The 22944-nt window shown below is 31.7% G+C and overlaps 1 protein-coding gene across 8 annotated transcripts in view; it reads right to left on the reverse strand.

The window, feature by feature from the left end:
* LOC124359658 (ankyrin-3-like) overlaps positions 1–22944 on the reverse strand; it is a 210315-nt gene that overhangs the window by 56122 nt on the left and 131249 nt on the right. For all 8 annotated transcript variants that reach the window (XM_046812589.1, XM_046812588.1, XM_046812582.1 and 5 more), the window contains exons 8-15: positions 21272–21568; positions 18263–18607; positions 11035–11184; positions 9129–9269; positions 7561–7716; positions 5083–5181; positions 2340–2537; positions 521–704 (exon numbers count right to left, since the gene is read on the reverse strand). In XM_046812589.1, the coding sequence (XP_046668545.1) occupies positions 521–704; positions 2340–2537; positions 5083–5181; positions 7561–7716; positions 9129–9269; positions 11035–11184; positions 18263–18607; positions 21272–21568 (1570 nt within the window). The remainder of the gene's footprint in view (positions 1–520; positions 705–2339; positions 2538–5082; positions 5182–7560; positions 7717–9128; positions 9270–11034; positions 11185–18262; positions 18608–21271; positions 21569–22944) is intronic.

Below are 22944 nucleotides of genomic sequence, written 5' to 3' on the forward strand. Positions count from 1 at the left end.
ACGTAACAGTCCATCTATTATTTCAGGAATATTATTATTTTTAATTAGAATTATTTGTTATATCTTGTGATCATAATTTTTTTGACAAATGAGTTTCAAAAAGAATTGCAAATTATTTATCACATATGTATAAAATATGTTGAATTTGGAAAAAATATTTATAATTATTTTTAATAAAAGTTTAGTTTTATGCTAATTCAATCACATTTTACATACCATGTACTTCATTCTGAAATGGATGCCGAATAGTAAAATATGTGAAAGTAACACATTAAACATAAATGAAACTACTTTTAGTTTTAAAAATAAACTGCTTATAGGATAACGAGGCAACACACAGTGATAATTAACACATAATACATAAAACACATAAAAGACTAAATCAACAGAAAGTAGCAAGAAAAGATTGGTACTTAAACAAATAAACAATATGAATCCACAGCCAAAAATAGAACCAAAACTACACAAAACCAAGAGTTAGGACCCAACTCAAATTAAATTAAAACACAGTTTCACAAACCTCCGTCATCCTCCGAATCAGACATGAAGGTTTCCTGCATGGCTTCTGGTGCAACCACCTTGTACTTCTCCTCAATAGTGGTGGTAGTTGTGGTGGTTATGGTGGTCTCAGTGACCACCTTAAGAGTCTCAATCACACTTATGTAGCCCAACTTGTTGGCTATTGAAAGAGCAGTTTGTCCATTCTGAAAGAAACATCATAGTGGAGAACTTAAAAATATCAAATGTGTACGAAATAATGAATTCTACAGCTAATCCTTCTAGTAGTAATCATATCAATTTTGATTAACAAACTATTTTTATTTGTTAGATACATGATTTGTATATATTCAAATATTGTGACAGTGGTGCATGAAATATCAAATACATACCACATAAGTCATATATGTTTAGTATATTACTTCAAAAAGCTAGGAAAACAATATTTAGAATAAACAATAACCAATATAATAATAATAAAAAAATCGTTAATAAAATAGATTTTTGAACACATACAGAATGTTTTGTGAATAAAAGATGTACGAATTTGGAGAACAATACATAGAAAGATATTAGGATTAAAAATGTATTGATTTTTATGAGAGGTCTGTGTGAACACAAATGGAAGCTAAGCTTGAAAACAGAGCACACGCTGGCTTAAAAAATAGAGAATATTTGTCAGTCAACACGATTAGTAATTAACCCTCTCCCGATCGTATTGTTTCCAGGTGCTCACGGTGCTTCTAACCTCAATTAATTCGCTCCGCCGGTCACGCTCGGTCAAAATACGCGGCGCCTCAACTTACACACGTTCTGTCATTGTAATTAACTATAATTATATATATTCATTATTTTACTATATATTGGTTCAATGAAGTTGATTGTACGAGACCAGGGAGGGGGCACACGGACAGCTGGGCGCCGGTGGCGCAGGGTTGTTTGTTGCGCAGTTACTTGGTGAAGGTCATTGTCTAGCTCGCCGTCACTGCCACTGTGATCACTCCGAACTACATCCTCAATGCCACTAACCACTTCACAAGGCTCTAGTACATCACTACACTCACTTGAATCGTCGCAATCACTACTATTAACGAGATCGATTTCACTCTCACGAAGTGTATGACTACAACCCGCCATTGTTTCCGCACAACTAATATAAATAGCAAAATAATGGAATAAATCTACTGTAAAAGTAAAGTAAATGGTCTCCTGATAGCAAACAACCCGTAGTAGTACAAAATATTGCTACGCGAGAGCAGCACTTATCGGCTCTAGTGGGTAAAGCAGTGCGTGCCGATCTGTGCAACAAACTTTTCTACAACAAAAATGTAATAATGATAAATCGGAATGCCAACCTGACATTATACATACTTAAATGTATGTTAACCATGATCTTGATATTACATGCACCCCACCTTATTTTACTAGTTTATCCCATCATTATTACTGTTGTTTTTTTGCCTAAAAGTGAAATCAATTATCGCACACAGGAAGTACTTATGTTGGCCACAGCATTGGGGTTAGCCTTGTGTTTGAGCAGCAGTGTGATAATGAGGGTGTGCCCCTGTTGTGCTGCCTGGTGTAGAGGAGTGTATCCCAGGCCTGTGCTAGGGTCTACATTGGCACCTTGTCTAACAAGAACCTTCACAATCACACACAGGAAGTACTTACGTTGGCCACAGCATTGGGGTTAGCCTTGTGTTTAGGCAGCAGTGTGATAATGAGGGTGTGCCCCTGTTGTGCTGCCTGGTGTAGAGGAGTGTATCCCAGGCCTGTGCTAGGGTCTACATTGGCATCTTGTCTAACAAGAACCTTCACAATCACACACAGGAAGTACTTACGTTGGTCACAGCATTGGGGTTAGCCTTGTGTTTGAGCAGCAGTGTGATAATAAGGGTGTGCCCCTGTTGTGCTGCCTGGTGTAGAGGAGTGTATCCCAGGCCTGTGCTAGGGTCTACATTGGCACCATTTTCCAGCAGGAACCGCACCATGTTCAGCTGGCCAAAGTGACTTGCGACGTGTAGTGGCGTGTAGCCTGCCTGCAATGTTATTACTGAATTGTAGTGTTTTAACTGCGCACAATAATTAAAAAGACACATTATTAATAAGATGACACATTTTATTAGTTGTGATGGGTAGATAAAAGGTGTTTAAAACACTTATATCAGTAACCTTAGGTCCTACTTGGGGCATACTGGTGGAGGGACAGAGTGGGATGACAGCCTTCATGGATTTCGACTCTTCAGCAAAATTACTTTTATAAACGAAAATTGTTTTTATTATTTTGAATAAGAAAAACAAACAGAACAAATTAATTCAAAGTTTCTTTTTTTTATCATTTATTTTACTTTAGATCTCATAACAATGTATCAACATTACGTTTATTTTAACCCTTTGAGTGCCGGAGCATCGCTGTCAGCGATCCCGCATTATATGCAAGAAATGCCAGAATCGCTGTTAGCGACTCCTGCAGTAACGCTTATATTTTATATAGTATTTATCTAAATTGGCTCAATTGCTATACATACGCATTCCAAAGGCTTCAACGTAACTTTTAATGTAGGTTTTGTTGCATTTTGGTTAGATTCTGATTTTTACGGCGGTTGTAAAGTGAGCTGTCAGTCGCGTTTAGAATTGGCCGCTACGCGGACGAGCTGTCATGTGTTTTGTTTGCGCTGCTGTTTATTTCACAAATGATATAGAAAGCTTTTACGTGTAAATGGGTTTGTAGTGTTATTATCTTCAAATTATTTCGTTTGTATGTTGTAAGTAGAACAATGACGGCCGCGAGTTACGGCGATCGTAAGCATTTAGTACTTTACTAAATACGTTTGTATAGTTTTTATGCTTTTGTGTTTGTTCAGTGTTATTTATAAACAATAAGTCGTAAAAACATTGCTGACAATGAAGACCTAGTATTGCAGGCATTAGATTTAAGCATTATCAGTGTAGACAATACACAGAGTGTTAGGTTAGGTTAGAAAATTTCTAGTTTTGTAGTGGTTCACATTTTCATATTTATTTTCCAAACTTTATTTATAAGTATAAAAAAATGTGTGTATGTCTTTTTGTAAAGAATTAAATGGAGTATAAGATAAAATAACTAAAAGTGAAAAAATAAAATATTTCATTAACACTAAGTTGTGTCAAAATAAAAAACTAAATGTTTTTGCTCATAAAGTTTTTGTTAATGATTTTTTTTTTATTTGTATAAAAACGTTAAATAAGTGATCAATGTATTATATGTATAAAGAAAATATATTTATCTAAAAAAAAACAAAACCCCAAGACATTTTACCAATAAATAAATTTGTTATGAATTTTAAAACAAACCCTTACAGAATCAGGCATTTTCGCTCGGCATTTTATGCATACCATATAGCAAAACGCTGTGGCACTCAAAGGGTTAAACATAATTTACTTTTAAAGCAAACATGTATTTTAGGTTCTGTAAAATAAATTAGAGTACTCTTCTAAATGATGCATATAAATACATTTTTTTAAATTAAATTTAAACATTTAAATTTAAGATTTGTTAACTATTTAATTTTGTACTTAACAGTTTTATTCAAGTGCTCACTTTTTCAGAACTCATTGATAGCCTGTGTTTTTTACAAACTGTGTTTAGGAATTTCATGAATTAAAAGATAGACCAACGAGAAAAAGTGAAAATATAGGTTTACACAAACGTAGAGTTATCTTTACAGTTAAATAAAATAACTACAGGATAATAAAATAATTTTTGTCTATGTCTACAAATTTAGATGTACATAGTAGCATCAGTTTATTTGAGGAAATTTTTCTAGTATTATTTTGCAAACTAAACTGGAAATAGTTCTAAGGTTTTTTTGGAAAGTACCATTTGTGATTTTAATACAATAAATGACCAGTATATGTTATGTTTTTAAATAAACAATTTATCTGTAAAGAAAATAAAAAAAAAATTAAGAGCCTATCTAAAATCTTTTGCTTTTGTGCATAAAATGTGTTATTAAAATGTTACAAAATTACTGAAATAGGCTTGGGATTGATCTCTGGCATTTTTTGGACAAACTTATTTATTATGGTCTAGCATTATACGGGTTAAAGTGATAACAAAAAATTTTATTTCAACTGTATTACTTTGTTGCTAGCATACACATTTCATTTGTAAAAAGAACTTAACCCATAACAGCCTAGTGTAGCCATATGGACACAGGGATACATTGAGTTCTCACATAGGGTGTTCATTTCTCACTTTCTTATCTGGGTTGATACGGATTAAATAAAACTTGTTGCTCAAATCTTTGTCTAGCTATTAGCATACATGTAAAATCTACAACAATCTTCTACTATTCTATACATTTTTTTATAGTATTGGTAATAAACACAAATACAAATAAAAATGTACATTCCATTTTTTTTAAATATATATATTCCAACACAATACACATTTACGACTACACTCTTAATCCTAATAATCCTTGTTTCTTCATTGTTATTAATAAATAGTGTCTTTTAATGCATATACAAATATTTAAACAATATGTATTTTTGGCGTCTTTACCTACTACTTTGGTGTCTAATTCTCAATTTTGGACTTACCTTAGTGACAGAATTAACATTAGCACCATTTTTGACTAGAATTGCAGCCACATTGACCTTATCCTCTTGAGCACAGAGATGGAGGGGAGTCAGCCCATTCTGAAACAAAATTTATATTGACTCCAAAAATTAATAAAAAGTATTAAAATTAACTATGGTCTGACACATATTTTTTCAATTTGGTTACTTATTTGAGTCATGGTCAATGTGAAGTCAGCAGGGGAGACTTCATTGACTCACAGACAATAATTACAAAATAAATAAAATAAAACATAAAAAGTATTACAAAAAATAGACTGTTTAAATTGTATTACAAATTATAATGGCTTCAAAAATATTTATACTACATACTTAGTTTGAATTCAATTTTACCACCTAAATATAGTATTGTAACTAAAAATTCCTATGAAAACAAAACCATATTTAACAATAGTCTAATTCAAGTACTCAAATTTAATTCATAATTAAAAATGTACTACCTACTTTAAACAATACTGATACAATATATATCACAGTATTTTATAATTTGATACATGAATCTCATTATGTTACCAGTTTTTAATAAGGAAAACAAAATATAGAAATCTAGTGAATAGAGGCATTTAATTTTAGTAATAGAATTATTATATTTTTCAGAAATAAACATTTGTTGTGTGTCCTAGTTATATTGTTACAATTTGTTGTTTTCTATAGAATAGTTCTCAAATATTTCAATATGTTGAATAATTTTAATTAATACAAACAATATAAATGAAAAGTCATACAGTTTGTTAATGAATAACTTATAAGATGAACAAGTATGATGACAAGACTTATGGATAACAGTCACCAGTTATTGCCCAAAGGAATTAGAGTGTGCACTTCAATTCAACTAAGGATCTGCTTAATGGGAAAGAACCAACATAAATTAGTTATGATGAAAGGATATAAGAAGCTTTCAAATCATCCATCAACGATAACGAAGTTTTTCTGACTCCTAAACTCCTCTCCTTCATTCTATCCTGATGGTCTTTGTTTATAACTTCATATTCCTGCATACCCGACTGAAAGGATATCAGAGGATTTCCAATCATCCATAAACAATAATGAAGTTTTTCTGACTCCTGAACTCCTATCCTTCTTTCTATCCTGGTATCCTTGTTTGTAGCTTCATATTCCTGCATACCTGTCATACTCTTATTACAATGATTGGCCAATCCTGCTCTGACTCAATTGGGATGGATACTCAATGTTTTCCAATTCCAAGCTTACTGTGGAACAACAATTTTCCAGTCCTTTTGAAACAAACATTGTAGATAACATAGACCTTCAATAATACACATGTTTCTGTCATTCGTTTGACTTACTTAGAAACCCTAGGTTAGGGTAGTGGATATGTTTGAGTACTAAGATTTGTATGTTAAATCTGATTAAGGTATTTAAAATCTGATATGGTATACAAAAACATGTGTAACGGAAGCCAAACAACTTAGTGTAACATGTCATTAACAACTGATGCAGTAGAAAGAAATAATTGCTTGTAAACAAAGGTGGAATTTAATTCAGTACAAATAAGCAAACTAAAAGTTATCCAGTAAAATATCATTGCACTTATGAGACATGAATGTTCTCTTTACAATACAACATGTACAGGTGCATAGAAGATCACAGCACAACGTAAAGATGCAAAAGATTTTAATTGACAAGATCGATTGTGGCACAAGTTTAAGGCACAATTTGAAGAGATACAGTAAATAGTATCTAAAATATCTTGGCTGACACAGTATAACACTCATGCACTCATGATGCTGGGGTTTTTTTTTTGCATTGATTTCAATTAAAGATCTGGTTTTGTTGATTCTAAATGGGATCTAGGTCTAATTCAAGATCAGATAAAGTCAGGATTTGATCTTTCCATTCCTAAAATTAAATATTAGAAGAAGATATAATATATTATAGGTACTAAAAAATCTAACTATACAGAATAAGTGTAATATTTGATTCCAATCTGGTTTTTTGAGAATTTAAAATTTTTCAGAAAAGTTCTAGAAGAGAAACATCCATAATTATGTTAATTATTTTGATTTCTATATAAGAAATTAAACTGTTCAGTAGTTGTAAAATTACCAAACATACTACCTTGTTGAAAGAACCCCCGATGGCTTAATAATACTTGACAGTTAAACTCAGTACTCTATTTCTAGAACTAGAACCTTCCAGGGATTTCAAAGTTATAGAATGCCTTCTAGAAGAAGGGAGATCCAGAGGCTCTCCCCAGAAAATCTGAATATATGAGGTCTCAAAACAGTATTTATTTGCATTTCTGAGATGCAGGTGAAAGTTTTGTGTGCAAACCAAAAGTGCTTATTTTATTTACTATTCTGGTACATTCCACCTCAAATCAAGCATTATGCGTTCAGTTTGAACTTTTTAAGTTATAGTGTTTAATTAATCCGTCCTGAGATTTTTGTAACACTTGATGTACTATGATATTCTCACCTTGGCCTGATGATCTACATTGGCCTGATGCTCTATAAGCAGACTTGTCATGTCCGTGTGTCCCTCCTGCGCTGACAGGTGGAGAGGAGTGAACCCAGCCTTCGACTCTGCATTGGCCTTTCCTCCATACTCCAGCAGAGTCGTCGCTATGTCCATCTGCAGACAGTGTCACATGTTCTATCAGAGCTGACATTAACAATGTAAAGTAGATTTCCCACTAGTTACTGTAAGTAATGAAGCGTACCAGTGCTAAGCTAGAAATGAACAATGAAACCCGAACATGGAATGGGTGAAAGAACCAAAACCATTGTGCATTGTATAGACTCAAGTGTCAAAAGTCCAAAGTCCCACAACTTTCAAATCAATAACAAACTTTAAACAGTGTAGTTTATTCTATGGGTTGTATAGGATTCTTAGGCTATCCTTTTAGGTTATTACGGTTACTAAATTCAAATATGAAATGTCTGCTTGCTTGGTAACACTCTGTTGTGAGTTGTATATAACTATATTAACATCACATGTAGTGATTGTTGAAATTGCTAAAGTATTAACTAGAAACAACACCAGAAAGCTTTCAATGGTGAGGTGCTAGCACACATCACACTAGCCAGCAGTAAAAGATTAACCCAAGTTAAAATATGTGTCTGAAAATAGCTTACCAGGTGAATTGCTGCAAAACTTGCTTACAGTATTATTGTTATGTTTGTCAAATATCAATGGTACCAATTTCAGACACACTTTATTTTACGTTTACATGTGTTTACCAAGTGTAAGTAAAATTTATGCTATTCGGATCAAATTTTGGTAATATATTCTTATATTTTGGATTACATAAAATAATTATGCTTAATCAAACTTTTTTGGTTTGATAACTTGTACCCAACCTGGCCTGCCCTATTTACAGTCTTTATTTATAATTATTTTTTTACACCTCCTAAATTATAACTTGATTATAACAATATATTACGAAAATGAAAATATTAACTAACATTTAACATAGAATCATGATAATACAGCAAACAAAAGTTATAGACGATTCAGTTTTACAACTATGACATTATAATCATACAAAATAGAAATATTAATAATATTTGCAGAGAAATTCAATGCAAAAACTAGGTGAAATTTTCATTGGGGTTATCAATGACAAGTAAAAAGGTTTATTATAATCCTAAATTATAATTCAACTAGAGGTTTTACTTGTTTTCAATATTAAAGATATTAAAGGTACTTCTTTCTTGCTTTGTACATCTTGATATGTACAATGTCATATCAATTTACTAAACATCATCAAGAATTCAAAAGGAATTTAATGATACAATAGTAATGTGACTATCAAGAAACAGGAGTATATATTTTCTTCTGACAGTAATTTTTAATCAATTCCCATCCAAAATATAATGCTTCCTTTTAATTAGCAGATGTTTATACCTTAATGCTAGGAGTCAAAACTATTAAAATTACAACTTTTAATAATGGTATTAACTTTTAAATACACATTAATTAATTTCAGCTCAAACAAGTCCATTGTATGTTTAGATAGATCAAACTCTTCAAAAGCCAGTTACCTGGTTCTTCCTGGCAGCTATATGCAGTGGAGTATGTCCATTCTTGGCTGTGGCGTGAGGTGATGCACCCTTGTCTAACAACAGCAGAGCAACATTCTGGTGATCGTAGTGACTGGCAACGTGAAGTGGTGTCACTCCATTCTGTCAACAAGCAGATAAGTATCGTCAGATCACAGACAACATGTCCAAATTGATAAAATATAGCCAGTAATTGTGAAAATAATGAAATAATGTAGGAATAAATTTTGAGTACGGTATTCCAGTGGTGTAGATAAAGACGAAAGAGGGGGATGGAACTCCTCCCCAAAGCTGTTCTAGCTATGCCACTGTAGTATTCGCTCTTCTTGTGGTTGATTATCAGCATAGCATTCCTTGTTTAAAAGTTTGGCTTGCCATTACAAGACCTTCTTTACAAGAATTACTATCAAAATAATTTAGTCTAAAAAGAGACTGTAAGACTAATTACATATATTCTTGGAAATCATTTCATATTAGGGGAAAACCTGACTTGTATCATGGTGTGAGTGGAATAACTAGGCAGAATTTCTTTTTTGAATGTGCAAAATATCACTTACTCAACTTAGAAGTCATTCATACATATTTGGCATCAACAACTAAATGGTAATTTTGTCTTATTTTACCATACAAAAAAAACTTTTTAATTTGGTAAAATATACTAGCTGTAACAGCCCTCATCATTGGCTGATTCCAAAATGGTTCAGACTGAGTAATAATTTTTTATTTGTTATATTTTATTTTATTTTATAGTTTGTTACAAATACCCCTTAACAATTTTCTTTTTGTACTTAAGCTATGTTGTGTTGCTAAATGTTTTCTGTTTTTTACAGAGACAGGTTTGCAGAGTTTATGCAAATAAAAGTATTTCTAGTGTCTTTTTAAAAGTTGTTGTTATTTTTTTATATATTGTCTACTAAGTTTCACTATCCGTGTTCGTGTCACCATCATGTAAACAAAGCCAATTGTCTATTTGTGGACATTTCCATAGTACAATAAATACTAGAAATTACTTAAAAATTACTCCAGGACGTGCAAAAACACGCTGTAGCTGTCTGCACTGTGTTACTATAGCGAACTCAGGTGTAAACAATCATGACAGAGGACAAAGGAAGTGCTGACATCTAGTAGAAATAGGCCAGAACTACTTGCACGATGCGCAGTTGTCATAGAAATTCTTCTTGTGTAATATTACGGCAGACAACAGAATAAAACTGGAAAAATATAACAATGCATGATATTGTCACTAGCACACATTTACGCAATCTCTACGAATGTCACAACACCATCAAAAACCATAAAGGGTGTAAAAAGTCAGTTCCCATAAGGCTTTTTATATCTCCATTGAGTGATAACAAGAATTTTATTGTCGTTCCATGTAAAATAATATATGATAATGTCAATTAATAAAAAAGGTAGTAGTTGGTTCAGGAGTTATGAAACTCATCAATCCTATAGAAGTATGGACTTGTCAAAATATACTTCATGACTGTCTTAGTGATTCCTGACGTGAACAGATATGGCATTATAGACCTTAATAACTTGATATTTAAAGCTGACTTGGGTAAAGCTGTACAAACATCTACTATTTGTTAGATTATGACTATTCCTTGTGCTGTGACTATGAACATCAGTAAACTTAGTAAGTTTAAATAAGTTCTGTTTCCCAAAGAACACCATTTAATAATCATACACAGCAAGTAAGGTAAGTATATTCAAACTTTTAAACAAAGGGCTATAATGTGCATTCCAAGGTGAACAACTTATTATTTTTTACCTTAACTACTTAATTATCGCATAATATTGCAACCTACAGAAATTTTTTAACCGATCCAGAACCACATTATGTTCTGTTTCCTGAACAAAAACACAATAAGAAAGTATAACTAACCTTGCCCTGAGCATCGACAGGTGCATCCCTCTGTAGCAACAGTTTGGCAACTTTCATATTCCCATACTTGGCTGCCAAGTGGAGTGGAGTGAAACCCTTCTTGGTTGTGGCAGATAGAGACGCACCATTCTCCATCAACACTGACGCCACCTGCAGTCGGTAAACACAACTCAGTATTTATAAATTAAATAAACTAACAAATATAAATACATTTAAAGTTGTATTTAAAAAATCTAAATTTGAAAAAGTATATTTAAGGCCTTTTTCTACCACATTCCTCATATTTAATTTATTCCTAAAAAATCAAGATAGTTGCATTTTACTGATACCAGTAACAAAAGAATTATGTATGAAATACAGTATATTCAGAGTAGATTAAAAAAACAATATTAAAATGTTCTCTGATTACACTTTGATTAATTTCCTAGTCACCTGAGCAGTTTATATTTCCCTACAAGGTTATAGTCAGAACACAACCTAGTTTTCCTTGCAATTTATAAGAAGAATTTTTCCAAGAAGACATTCAGTTGTTTGCTAGTTTTGATTGAGGTTAATATGGCAGGGTACCAAGAGGGTTAAACAAATGTAAGGATGTTTTTTTTTTTTTTACACAGATTACAAGATGTACTCTTAACTTGATAGTCTGAGCAAGACGGAGACATTGGAATTGTTACTAGATACACACTTTCTGTGGGTAGACTCTTGACACGAGATTTTCTAGCGGGGAAAAGATCCAGTCATGAGGTTGTAAAGTTCAGACAACAATCAAAAAGAATCTTTATAGCAGAAAGGATTAAATGGGCAATAACATCCTTCAAGCCCTTCAAATTATCAGGTGCGGATGGAAGTTTTCTGGCCATTCTACAACTAAGGTCAGATATTCTCTTAAAAAAACCTTATAACCCTATTTAGAAGCAGCTATGCCTTTGGATTTATTCCAATGAACTGGAGGATAACGCCAGTGGTGTTTGTGTGAAAAAAAATATAGACTTGTCTCAATCTAATTTGTATTGGTCGATTAGTCTAGCAAAAAGGCTCTTGGGCCCTGCAAAATACTCTGGATACATTGAATTTAAATGGGGACTGAAACCCAAAATTATATATAAGATATATGAAGCCATAATAAAATCAATGGTCAAATATGCTGCTGCTGCTCTAGTGTGGTGGCTGAAAGTAGAACATAAAACAGTTGCCAAGATGCTATAGAGTTTTCAAAGATTAGCTTGCATAAGCATCACAGGAGTAATGAGCTCGTGTCTAACTCTGGCACTTGAAGCGGTTCTGGGATACACTGGATACACTCCTCTGGGACAAGAGGTGAAGAGGAGAGCTGTATTAAGTGCAATGAAGCTTCTGAGTAAAAAGATGATTAAGCCCACTTCGTCAGAAGAGCACATTGTAGTAATGCAGGAATTCCCTGAGGCTGAAATGATAACCTACGTATCAGAGAGTATGGTTAAGAAATACTCCTTTGAAAAACAATATCTTGTCTTAATTGAAGATGGGGATAAATAGAGTAATATGGAACCCTACTACCTAACCCTACACCTACCCTACTAAAGGTGTTCAGAAGTATTATACAGATGGAATGGTATTAAACCATTTGACAAGAACAATTGTTGAGGAGAACACAAGTAAGTCTGTGCTGTTTATTAGTTCTATTTAGGAAGAATGGGAGCACAATTTTCTCATGATCCTGAACTGTAATCCTGAAAATTAGTGAAAAATTCAAATGTGTAAAAGTTTATTTTTATTTATAGGATATGAATTCATGCCGTTACAAACAAATAGAATCATTTGTTATGTTAAAGGTATTCATTAGCATAATTCTACTTTTTATTTCTTTATAATGTACGAAGTAGTTAGTACAACTTTTAAAGCTTTAGATACTTGAGAAATATTTTTTAAGTAATCAGTCATCATACCTGTTTCAATATTTTGCTGGGAGCAATACTTGTGGAATTATAGACAAGTGTGAAATAAATTAGATGAATTCCACATTAGACAAATTTTGAATTGGTTTATACCGATAAACAAAGAGATCTATTATATTGTTGTGGACATTAAATATGATTCCATTCAATTACAACGGCTCAATTTAAAAAATAAATCATGAAAGATGAGCTAAATTTAGTTCAAACTTACAATAATTATTTATGAAATCCATACTTATTTGTTTATAAAACTTTTCAAATTAACCTTTTATTTTTTACCAAGCATATTGTTTTTCATTACTTCTTATTTAATGTAATTAGCATATTATGATAATTCCAAAACTTTATTACTGCTAGGCATATGTTTATTAGGTACTGTCACACAATATGCATCTGTACTTTCATTCATAATCCGTTATGCCTTGTGATTGTGTTTTGTTTTATTAAGTGAAAAATTAACATGAAGGCAAAACACATGTGCAAAACACTTTTTGTAAGAAAAAATCTCAACATTTATAAGCTATAAACACAAGCAGCAAAAGAATGTGCGATGTTGTAAATGAGTTTATGATGTCGCCTACGAGTCTCTCAAAACTTGAGAAGGAAAGTACAAGAGGATAGCTAACAGAACATGATAGAGAGTTAGGTGATAAAACATGCAACAGGACAGTTAGGCTTAATACACTCTCTAATTTGACTGGTGTTCATTTTATATTTTTGCTGATTGTATTAAGTTCTGGTACGCTTTGTTGACAGATTTAATTACAGGTAATAAACCAGTTCAAATTATAGAAATATTTAACAATATAAGAATTAAAAACTTAATTCAGATCATGCTCTCTAACTCTGTTCCAAATTTTAATTATTTATTATTTAAAGCTTTATCATTATAAATCAAACTACAATATTTCAGATTATTAGAAATTACAAACTGTTATCATTCCACCAGAGAATCAATTTATCCAGTGGTAACTTCATTTTAATTATAATATGGTAGATTTTTTTGTACCTTTACACACATAGTTACATATATTATAAACAAGTTCATGGAAAATACGAATGAAATGAAAATAACTGAACAGGAACTTAATATAAAAATATATCACAGAACAGTGTACAATTAAAATATACAGTGAAAAAAACACCAAAACCAATAATGAGTTGAAACTGTCAAATAAATAAACCGGTAATCCAGGCACTCGTTATGAAAACTAACCTGCTTTGTCGTAATCATTCCGTACTGGGCAGACTGTTTGGCAGAATGTTAACATTACACAGTTGATCCCCTAGCAAGCTCAGAGTGCCATACTTATCTCCAAATATCACTAAGCTCCTAATTTATACATTTTTGGAATTTTAGATGACAGGCGACATATGTACAGAAGATAAAAGTGTTAATGAAATTCAATATCATAGTGACTGATAATACAAAGTGGATTTCATCCCAGAATAATTCATAAATATCATTTGAAAGTAACTGACACAATTTTCTTTTCTTAAGTTGTTTCTCATTACTGGTAAAAACAAATTATATTGATTAATATAAATAATTTTTATAATTTAATTGAGTACAAATTGCTGGACAGCACTGGAATTTACATCAGAGAGAAGATGCTCTGAACAGGTGAAGATGGAGGAGAGTTTTCTCAAGTTTAAAACTCGATGGAAAGAACAACTAAGTAAAAAAATGTTACTATCAGTAAAAATCTGACGATTCTGGAATTGGGTACAAACTTCCAAAATCTGAGACTGACAATACCTAAGAACTTCACTACAGTTCTAGAATAGAACAAAATCATTTCTACATTATGTATTTATTTCCAGTTTATGTGGATTTTGGTGTGTTCTAATTGGTTGTTCTGTATGTAGTAAAAGAAAAATTATGAATGGTGACGACCATAAATAGGTTTTAAAAATCGCAGCTTCAGAAATTGGAAGCTAGAACTGAGAAGTTGGAATGACAGGACAAATATACTGTGGTAGACATAGTTGTTTACTAGATAATACACTGTACATATTTATATTACTTGACAGAATGAGTTTAAAGGAAGTTTGGTCGATCTATGAATAGTTTAACCACATGAGGCCAGAATCAAGATTAACCTTCTGGCTATATCTTACATATTATTAACTTTTTTGAAAAAGTGTAGTTTAAATAAATAGTTAGCCCGAAGATATAGTTGTGCTTTGGAAATATCATCATCATTTTAGTCCAACCACCAACAACAGTGGAAAGTGTCCTATCAGCCTCAATTTTTACTGATAGTACTAAATGATGGCCTCGGTCATGCACTCATCTCATAACTAAAGTCGAGCTTATGCTGAAGATTACCTTTCACAAACTCATAAGATGACTAGCTAGGAATATCTCGAAGTTTTAGAGATTTTTTTTGAGAGATCAACAGAACTTAATTTAATATTTGCAAATGTCTCAATTGGGAATCTAAAAAACTAGTTGGAATAATATGAATCCTACTGTTTTGTACTTTTTGAAATGACTTTTTATTAATAAGACTAGGGTCAATGAAGTACAATGTCCAAGTAGAAACCGTAATAAAAGGAAAAATAGTACATCCTTCTTAATGAACATAATATTTATTAGTTTAGCTTGCAATTAATCATTTTGCTATCTTGCTCTTTTGATATATCTTCTGTACACAAATTGCTGCTAGTATGCTTTTCTATAACCCCAAAAAGATTTGTGAAACTGGTAATTTACAGTAAAATCTTATTACCCACAAGCACACAAACAATCTTGGATGTGAGTGTATTTATTCTAAAATAAATCAAAATAAAAGTGGTGGAAGAACTCAATGGTCACATTCTACATAGATGGCTGAGTTGCAATTTCAGTGCTATAAAGTAACTTTAAAATTTATATTAGCGGTGATGTATTAATAATTGAGAAAAAAGCCAAACCTGTATAATCCCACAGTTGCTCCCTGGCTCTAGTAGTACTAGCAATCGCTAATTAACCCTAGAAGTGTGGAACCAGCATATTTTATGTCGGTTGTAATTTATGTGTGTTGTGCGGAACCAGCATATTGTATGTCGGTTCAGTTTTTCATTAAAAATAATTATTTATCTTTAAACAATCACCATGTTTTTGGTATCATTGAAATTGTGAGATTCCACTCTATAATTTTCATATAAACGTTTTTTTTTCTAACATCAATATTACGGTCGTGGTGAAATGTTTTCTGAAGACGTCATCATTTGAGTGGAATTTCGCGGGTGGCCGGGTCAAAGAAATACGTCATTTTCAACCAATCACAGCAAGTTACGTATTGCCTGCAAACGGTGCTGTCATATGTCAATAGACGCGGAATGAAATATTCTTTCTCCAGTGCAAACAGAAAGTCATTATAATGAATAGTTGATTTACTATGAATATTCTAAAAAGGGACAATTTTAAAGTTGTAAACCAGCATATTTTATGCTGGTTAGTACAATAACATTCACACAGTTATTTATTGTCAATAAAGAAAATAAAAAAACAGTGTAAAGTGAAAGAAACGATCTACCGGTACAATCTTTCAGCGGTAAATTTAGTTCAGTAGGTTTCCGGCAGTGCGAAACGAAAAAGATGAATCACGGCGTCGCATCAAGACCAACCCAACCCATCCCTGTCGGCCATTGTTGAACATTTTATTTCACCACGAGCTTATTTTTTTACCGATTTTCATAATTTAGGTCTCTATTTTTTCAGGTTAAAATACTCTACTGCATAAATGCATATGAAATGACAAAAACATTATAAAACAATGTTATTTTGAACTATACTATCTATTGTTTATATAGGCTATTCTCAACAATTTTACAATGCAAGGTTTTACAATATTTGACGCACAACATTTATTTTTTACTCAATTTCAAAAATTATTGAGTGTATTTCTTTCAAACATTATGTGCTAACATAATATAACAAGTAAAAAAAATGTTTTCATATTTTTTTTTACATTGCAAACCAGATTATTTTTTTATGAGTAAATTCTTCAACGTGCGACTGTTAACAAAAAATGTCATAACTCAGTTCCTTCTCAAAGTATTTGAACATATATTATATTTTATTTTAGCCAAACAAACATACTTACTAAGGGTATATTCAAAAATTACATAAACATAAAGTATAAGTGAAAATTTGTAGCTTGTTTCTGAATTTTGTTACGAAATATTTTCATTTTTCAACAGATTTTTTTTTGTAAGCTTATAATAAAATAACAGTTTATTTTGTTGTTGTTTACTTTTAGTGTTTTCAAATAGCATGTATAATTTACAATAGAAAACTGTTTTTTTCATATAAATATATAGTCACATTTGGAGGTAAAAAAAAATGAAAAGCCCAAACCCTTGTACATTTTTGTACATTTTCGCTTTTGTAAAAAGAAAAATGGCAAAATTACAATTTTTGTTTAATAGAATTTTTTAATACATTTTTTAATTTGGCATAAAATTCTCTACATTTTATACATTTAACATTTTGACCTTACTGTAATATTTCAATACCTTACAGAGGTCCAAACTTGAAATTTTCATATAAAACTTTTTGCAATTTCTCATTATTTTCATAAAAGTATATACTAAACCAAAGAATATCAAAACATTTATTCCTATTTCAAATAGTACAACTTCTGAGAAGAAAAAAGATATATAACACTATATGTTTTCTTGATATTAAGTATTTTTTACGAATTTTTTAAAAAAACCTTGCAACACGTCAAAAATGGACTGACGTTTTATCTTTGGTAACATGGACACACTTCTAGGGTTAACACTGAATGTGACCATTACTAGTGAAAAGACTACCAACATAACAAACCATTAGTTCAATAAACTGAAATTATTTCTAAAAATGCAATTGTTTGGAATTTTAGTAATCCATTTTTCAGAAAGGCTGATAACTACTTAACACACTCCTAAGAAAAATGCACAAAATTAAAAAATACAATAAACAATAATAAAGTTAGGTTTTCAAAAAAATATATAATGTGATAAAGAGGAATATGTATTTCTGTACACAATATAGAGAGGTGAGTATAATAATAATAATAATTGGTCAACCCACTACAAATTTAGGTCTATGAAACATAAAAAAACTATTTTTACTCCCCTACTGCTGACAGTAGTTCAGTTATTACACACCAAACAATCAATGAAAATTAAAAAACATAAAGGTTTGTTTTTACGGACTTGGAATTGTATTATGGAATAATACGGTGATCAACCACAAGTCTACGTGTTTACTACATTAATGAAAGAATTATGCAGTAAAAGTTTGAAATACTAATACTGACCTCATCCTGTCCCTCCTTTGCAGCGATGTGCAGTGGGGTGTAAAGATCCTTGGTGGTGGCATCAACCGATGCACCGTGTTGTAACAGAAGCATCACGATGTCACTGTTACCGAGCCGTGACGCCACGTGGAGGGGAGTCTGATCTTCACGTGCTCTTGCATCTACACTCGCATTGTTTCGCAGGAGAATACGTACAATATCGGCCTGACTTGCTCGAGCAGCCAGATGTAGAGGGGTCTCGCCACGTACTGTAGCTACGTCCGGGCTGGCGTCATGCTGCAGTAAGTAGATAGCGATGTTCATACAGCCCATGAAACTGGCTACGTGCAGTGGTGTCAATCCGGACTGTAATACATTCACATGTCAGTTACAACTAGCAGTATTTCAGCTGTATATCAAGTTTTGCACATTTGTAAATTACTTTTCAAACCATGAATATTTTCAATAAGTTACACAAAAAATAAAAATTACGATTACAAATCAGACTTAAAGCTGATTGTGTGTTCGAACACAGACATTAGAGAAGGCCACAGTGAGCGAAACATAGCACTATCATGCTGATGAGTGATACTGGCTGACAGATGTATATTTCGTTGCATTTAATGTTGCGTTCTTTCACTTTCACTTTTGCTTCTTTTATATTTCTTTTGTGAACAACACATGACAGAGGGTTGTAAATAGATATTGTATCTAAATTACAACTAATAAATTAAAATTGAAAAGCACATCATAACATTCTATTTTTACATATTGAGATCCTAAGCTAAATGCTAACATGTTTCAATCCTATGAAAAGAGATGGCATACTACTATAAACAGTAGGGAGATCTCGGACTTCTAAAGAGGTAAAATAGTTGATAAGTTCATAGATTTGATCAAGTTTGATGATCAACTTTATACTAGGTTCAATATGGATTGCAAAAAAAAATATAAATATAAAAGTTTTTTTGTGGAGTCCTGTATATTTTAATAGGGGTATATTTTTTCACTTAAACAGTGACCACTTAAAATGTTTAATTTAAAATTATTAAGAAATGCTATGTTATTAATATGCTCCGATATTTAAAAGGGGTTTTTTAATAAAATTTAAACATTTAATTTATCAAAATCTGATAAGAAATGTAATTTACTATTAAAATTTACAAGTTTTCAGTGTAAAACTTACGAAAAATGTTTCTCAAATTATTATAATAAGTGCATGTATAAAATGTGTAGTCAACCAGGCAGTTTACAATGTCCTATAAATATCTGTGGCTATGCATATCTTTAACAATGTCAATAAAAACTTAACCCTTACATAGGTCTAATTATGGAGAGTAATCGTACAGTTTTAAAAGAATTCATCAGGTAACATTTTACTGTTTATTTTACTAACATTCTTCTGAAACCCTTAAAATAAGCATAAAAACATCACAGAAATGTTAAATTAGTTTCTACAGAGCATGAGCTGCTATACAATTAATTTATTATACACTGATGTCTTAGATTTTGTCAAGTTAAGAATTAAATTTGATAGCTTAAAACAATTCTATTTTCAAACAAAATATTAAAAAAATGTTTAAAAAATGTTAAGCTATACAATTTAAATATAATTTTAAATACCTAGCTAGTATTTAACGAGCTCTGTTACAAATGTTACTCTATACAATAAAAACTCAATAACTAATTTAAAAGTATATTGTAATTTAACACATACAGAGCTGTCATTTTATTTTAAATGTATATGCCTGTAGGTTCAGCCCTCCAATGCACTTACTTCACTTGTGATGCCAATTTTAATACATTACCATACTATTAACCCATTGAGGAAGCAATTAACCTAGTCTCACTAGGACTGAATGTTTGAATTGACTTTTATCAAAAATGCATGTATGTACTAAAATATTAATAGAATGAGTTTGGATACAGATAAATTTAGTCAGTTTTTCAAGAATTTTTAGTCTATTTGGTTACTCTACAATAGTGTTTGCTGTTTTCTCCAAATAAATTGTTATTTCATTTTTTTAGTATAAATGTACTAATTTTTTTAGTAAGAAAAAAAATCAAAAGCCACTATCAATATTCTATTACTTTTTTATTTATGTTTCAACAATTTTTTATTCAAAACAGCACACTGTTTTTTTACATGAAAAACCAGTTTTTATTACATTACTTAATTATAAAGCATAAAAACAAAACAATCAAAATTCATTTACATGTTTTTCACTTTTGATGATTTTATGATAAGCTCCTGAATTAGTAGTCTGGAAGACGAAATAAAACTGTTTGTTACATTAAATTGTTATTATTAAATTGATAATTAAAATAAACTATGTACAGTACATACAATGACTATTCATTTACTTTTTATAATTCACTTTTGTGTCAGTCTTTGAGTATCTTTGATATTTCAATATAACTGTCCAAGTATCTGTCTACTTCTAAAGTACGCAAATTGTCTTGTTCCATGAGGTAGCGGAAGAACTAAAAATTCATTTAACAACAAACTATTAATTGAGCAAGCATATGGCAAAATGTAACAATAACAAAACAAGCCATTAGTTGTGGTTCCAGTGTGCAAACATAACAAAGCGAAACGGAATGATTGCTCATAAAGATGCAGAAGGGACAAAACTACGATCTAGTGGAAAAACTAACAAATACATGATTGTTAGCGCCTAGAAAGAGCACGACGAGTGCCGCTGGGGCAAAATTATTCAGTCCTGCTCGGCCACAATGAGTGACGCTCGGGCAAGTTCCACAATGGGTTAAAAGAATGTATACAAACTAGATTTTATTATGCTCCTAAATCACAAAATACTATAAAGATTTAGCAACAACAAGATCATTAATCCCATCAATGTTTCAAGTTCCAACCATTTCAATATTTTTACACAGATAAACTTCATGTTTTGTTCAGGTTTAACAGACTTTTAATTCTTTAGTAATTTCTTGGTACTATACATTCCAAAATTATCAACTGATTGATGCAACTTATGGACCAAAAGTGAACCAGTATTATCTACTCACCTCAGTTGTGGCCTCAATAGAGGCTCCATACTTAAGGAGCAGCTCGACAACTTTGATCCTATTCTTCTTACAAGCGATGTGGAGTGGGGTGAAGCCGTTGAGTGCCCGTGCATTGGGATCAGCCTTGCGGTCTAACAGCAGCTTGGCAACTCGCGCATGTCCGCAGTGCGCCGCCACATGTAGTGCGGTCAGATAGTCCACTGTAACCTCATCCACAGGGGCTCCGTGGTACAGCAGGATCCGGGCTGCGTCCACGTGGTCTCCCTGCGATGCCATGTGCAGTGGTGACAGTCCATTCTGTCACACAGCATCAAACGTTCTTTGTAACTTGGAGAATAAAATCTTATGACCTATGGCATTAAATATTACAAACTAAAAATTATTTTAAACTTAAGTACATTGAATAGTTGAAAATATTACAGTTCTAAAGCAAGTGAAATAACCCAGTTGGGGTAATCAAAATAATATAAATCTTTTTTATTATATTCTCACAGAAGTCCTGTGCTGAGTAGTGATAAATTCTTCTTTTATCATATAATATGTTCAAAAAGGAAACTACTATTCAAAAGCCAAAATGCCTCAAGAATACAAAAATCAATAATACAGATAAATCTCTGTTGTTTAACTGAATATTATAAGAAAGTGCTGGTTCAACAAGAAAACTGAATATTTGTTTATCAATTTAGATTTTATTTTATCAGCTATTGATTTTTATAAAAAAATTATTGGTTACTGAAGTATTATTCATACTTAGCAACGACAAAAGAATTACGAGTACAGAAGGTTATATTGAAACGATATCAAGAGAAGTTCAAAGAAGGAATACTTTTGATTCCAATTTTTAAGTAATTATCATCAGTTGAAGTACAAACATTCACACAACACCAAAGATTTACAATTTTAAAACAGGACATTAAACAATATTTCAAAAGGATTCAATTTATTATGAAATTAAGAGAATTTTTTAGAGTATTTCAATATAATAACCATGCACATATATAACAAATATTTTAACACAGTCACGGTGGCAGTTACCTTACGGCACACCGGTGAAGGTGTTCCTTTATTTCTGGAATTTTCATTATCTCTAGACGTAACACCGAAGTAGGAAATTTATAATTTATTCAAAATTATCTGAAGCTAAACTCTAAAAAACAATTAAAATACTTAAGTATCAAATAGTATTACTCCCCAACTTTTATTTATATCAGTCTTTACTTCTTAACTGAACCAATTAAAAATTAATAAAACCAAAATTATAACTTACACAAAATATTCCTGTTTCAATACGTGTCAAATCATTCATGCCCTTTATGTTCTGCAATTCTAAGGGGATTATCATGGTTACTTCAGCTATACAAACAAATAAGCTCACCAACCAAGTTGTGTCAATTAGAATATGACATTGCCAGCAAACATATCTTGCCAGTTCCAAAGCAATATTGGGAATGTAATAGCAACCTCATCTCATAAGATTGACTACAGCATTTGGAATACAATGGCAACCTCATCTCACTATCTCACTGGTGCCACTGACAATATAACTGCATTGCCACAGGTTGGCTTGATGTCTTTGTTATAGTATACTGAAACTCTACATACTACAACATATATACAACAGGGAGGTCCAAAAAGAACTGAAACATTTTAACATCAATTTTTATTCAACAGAT

Source organism: Homalodisca vitripennis, chromosome 4 (genome assembly GCF_021130785.1).
Source record: "Homalodisca vitripennis isolate AUS2020 chromosome 4, UT_GWSS_2.1, whole genome shotgun sequence".
Classification (NCBI taxonomy): domain Eukaryota; kingdom Metazoa; phylum Arthropoda; class Insecta; order Hemiptera; family Cicadellidae; genus Homalodisca; species Homalodisca vitripennis.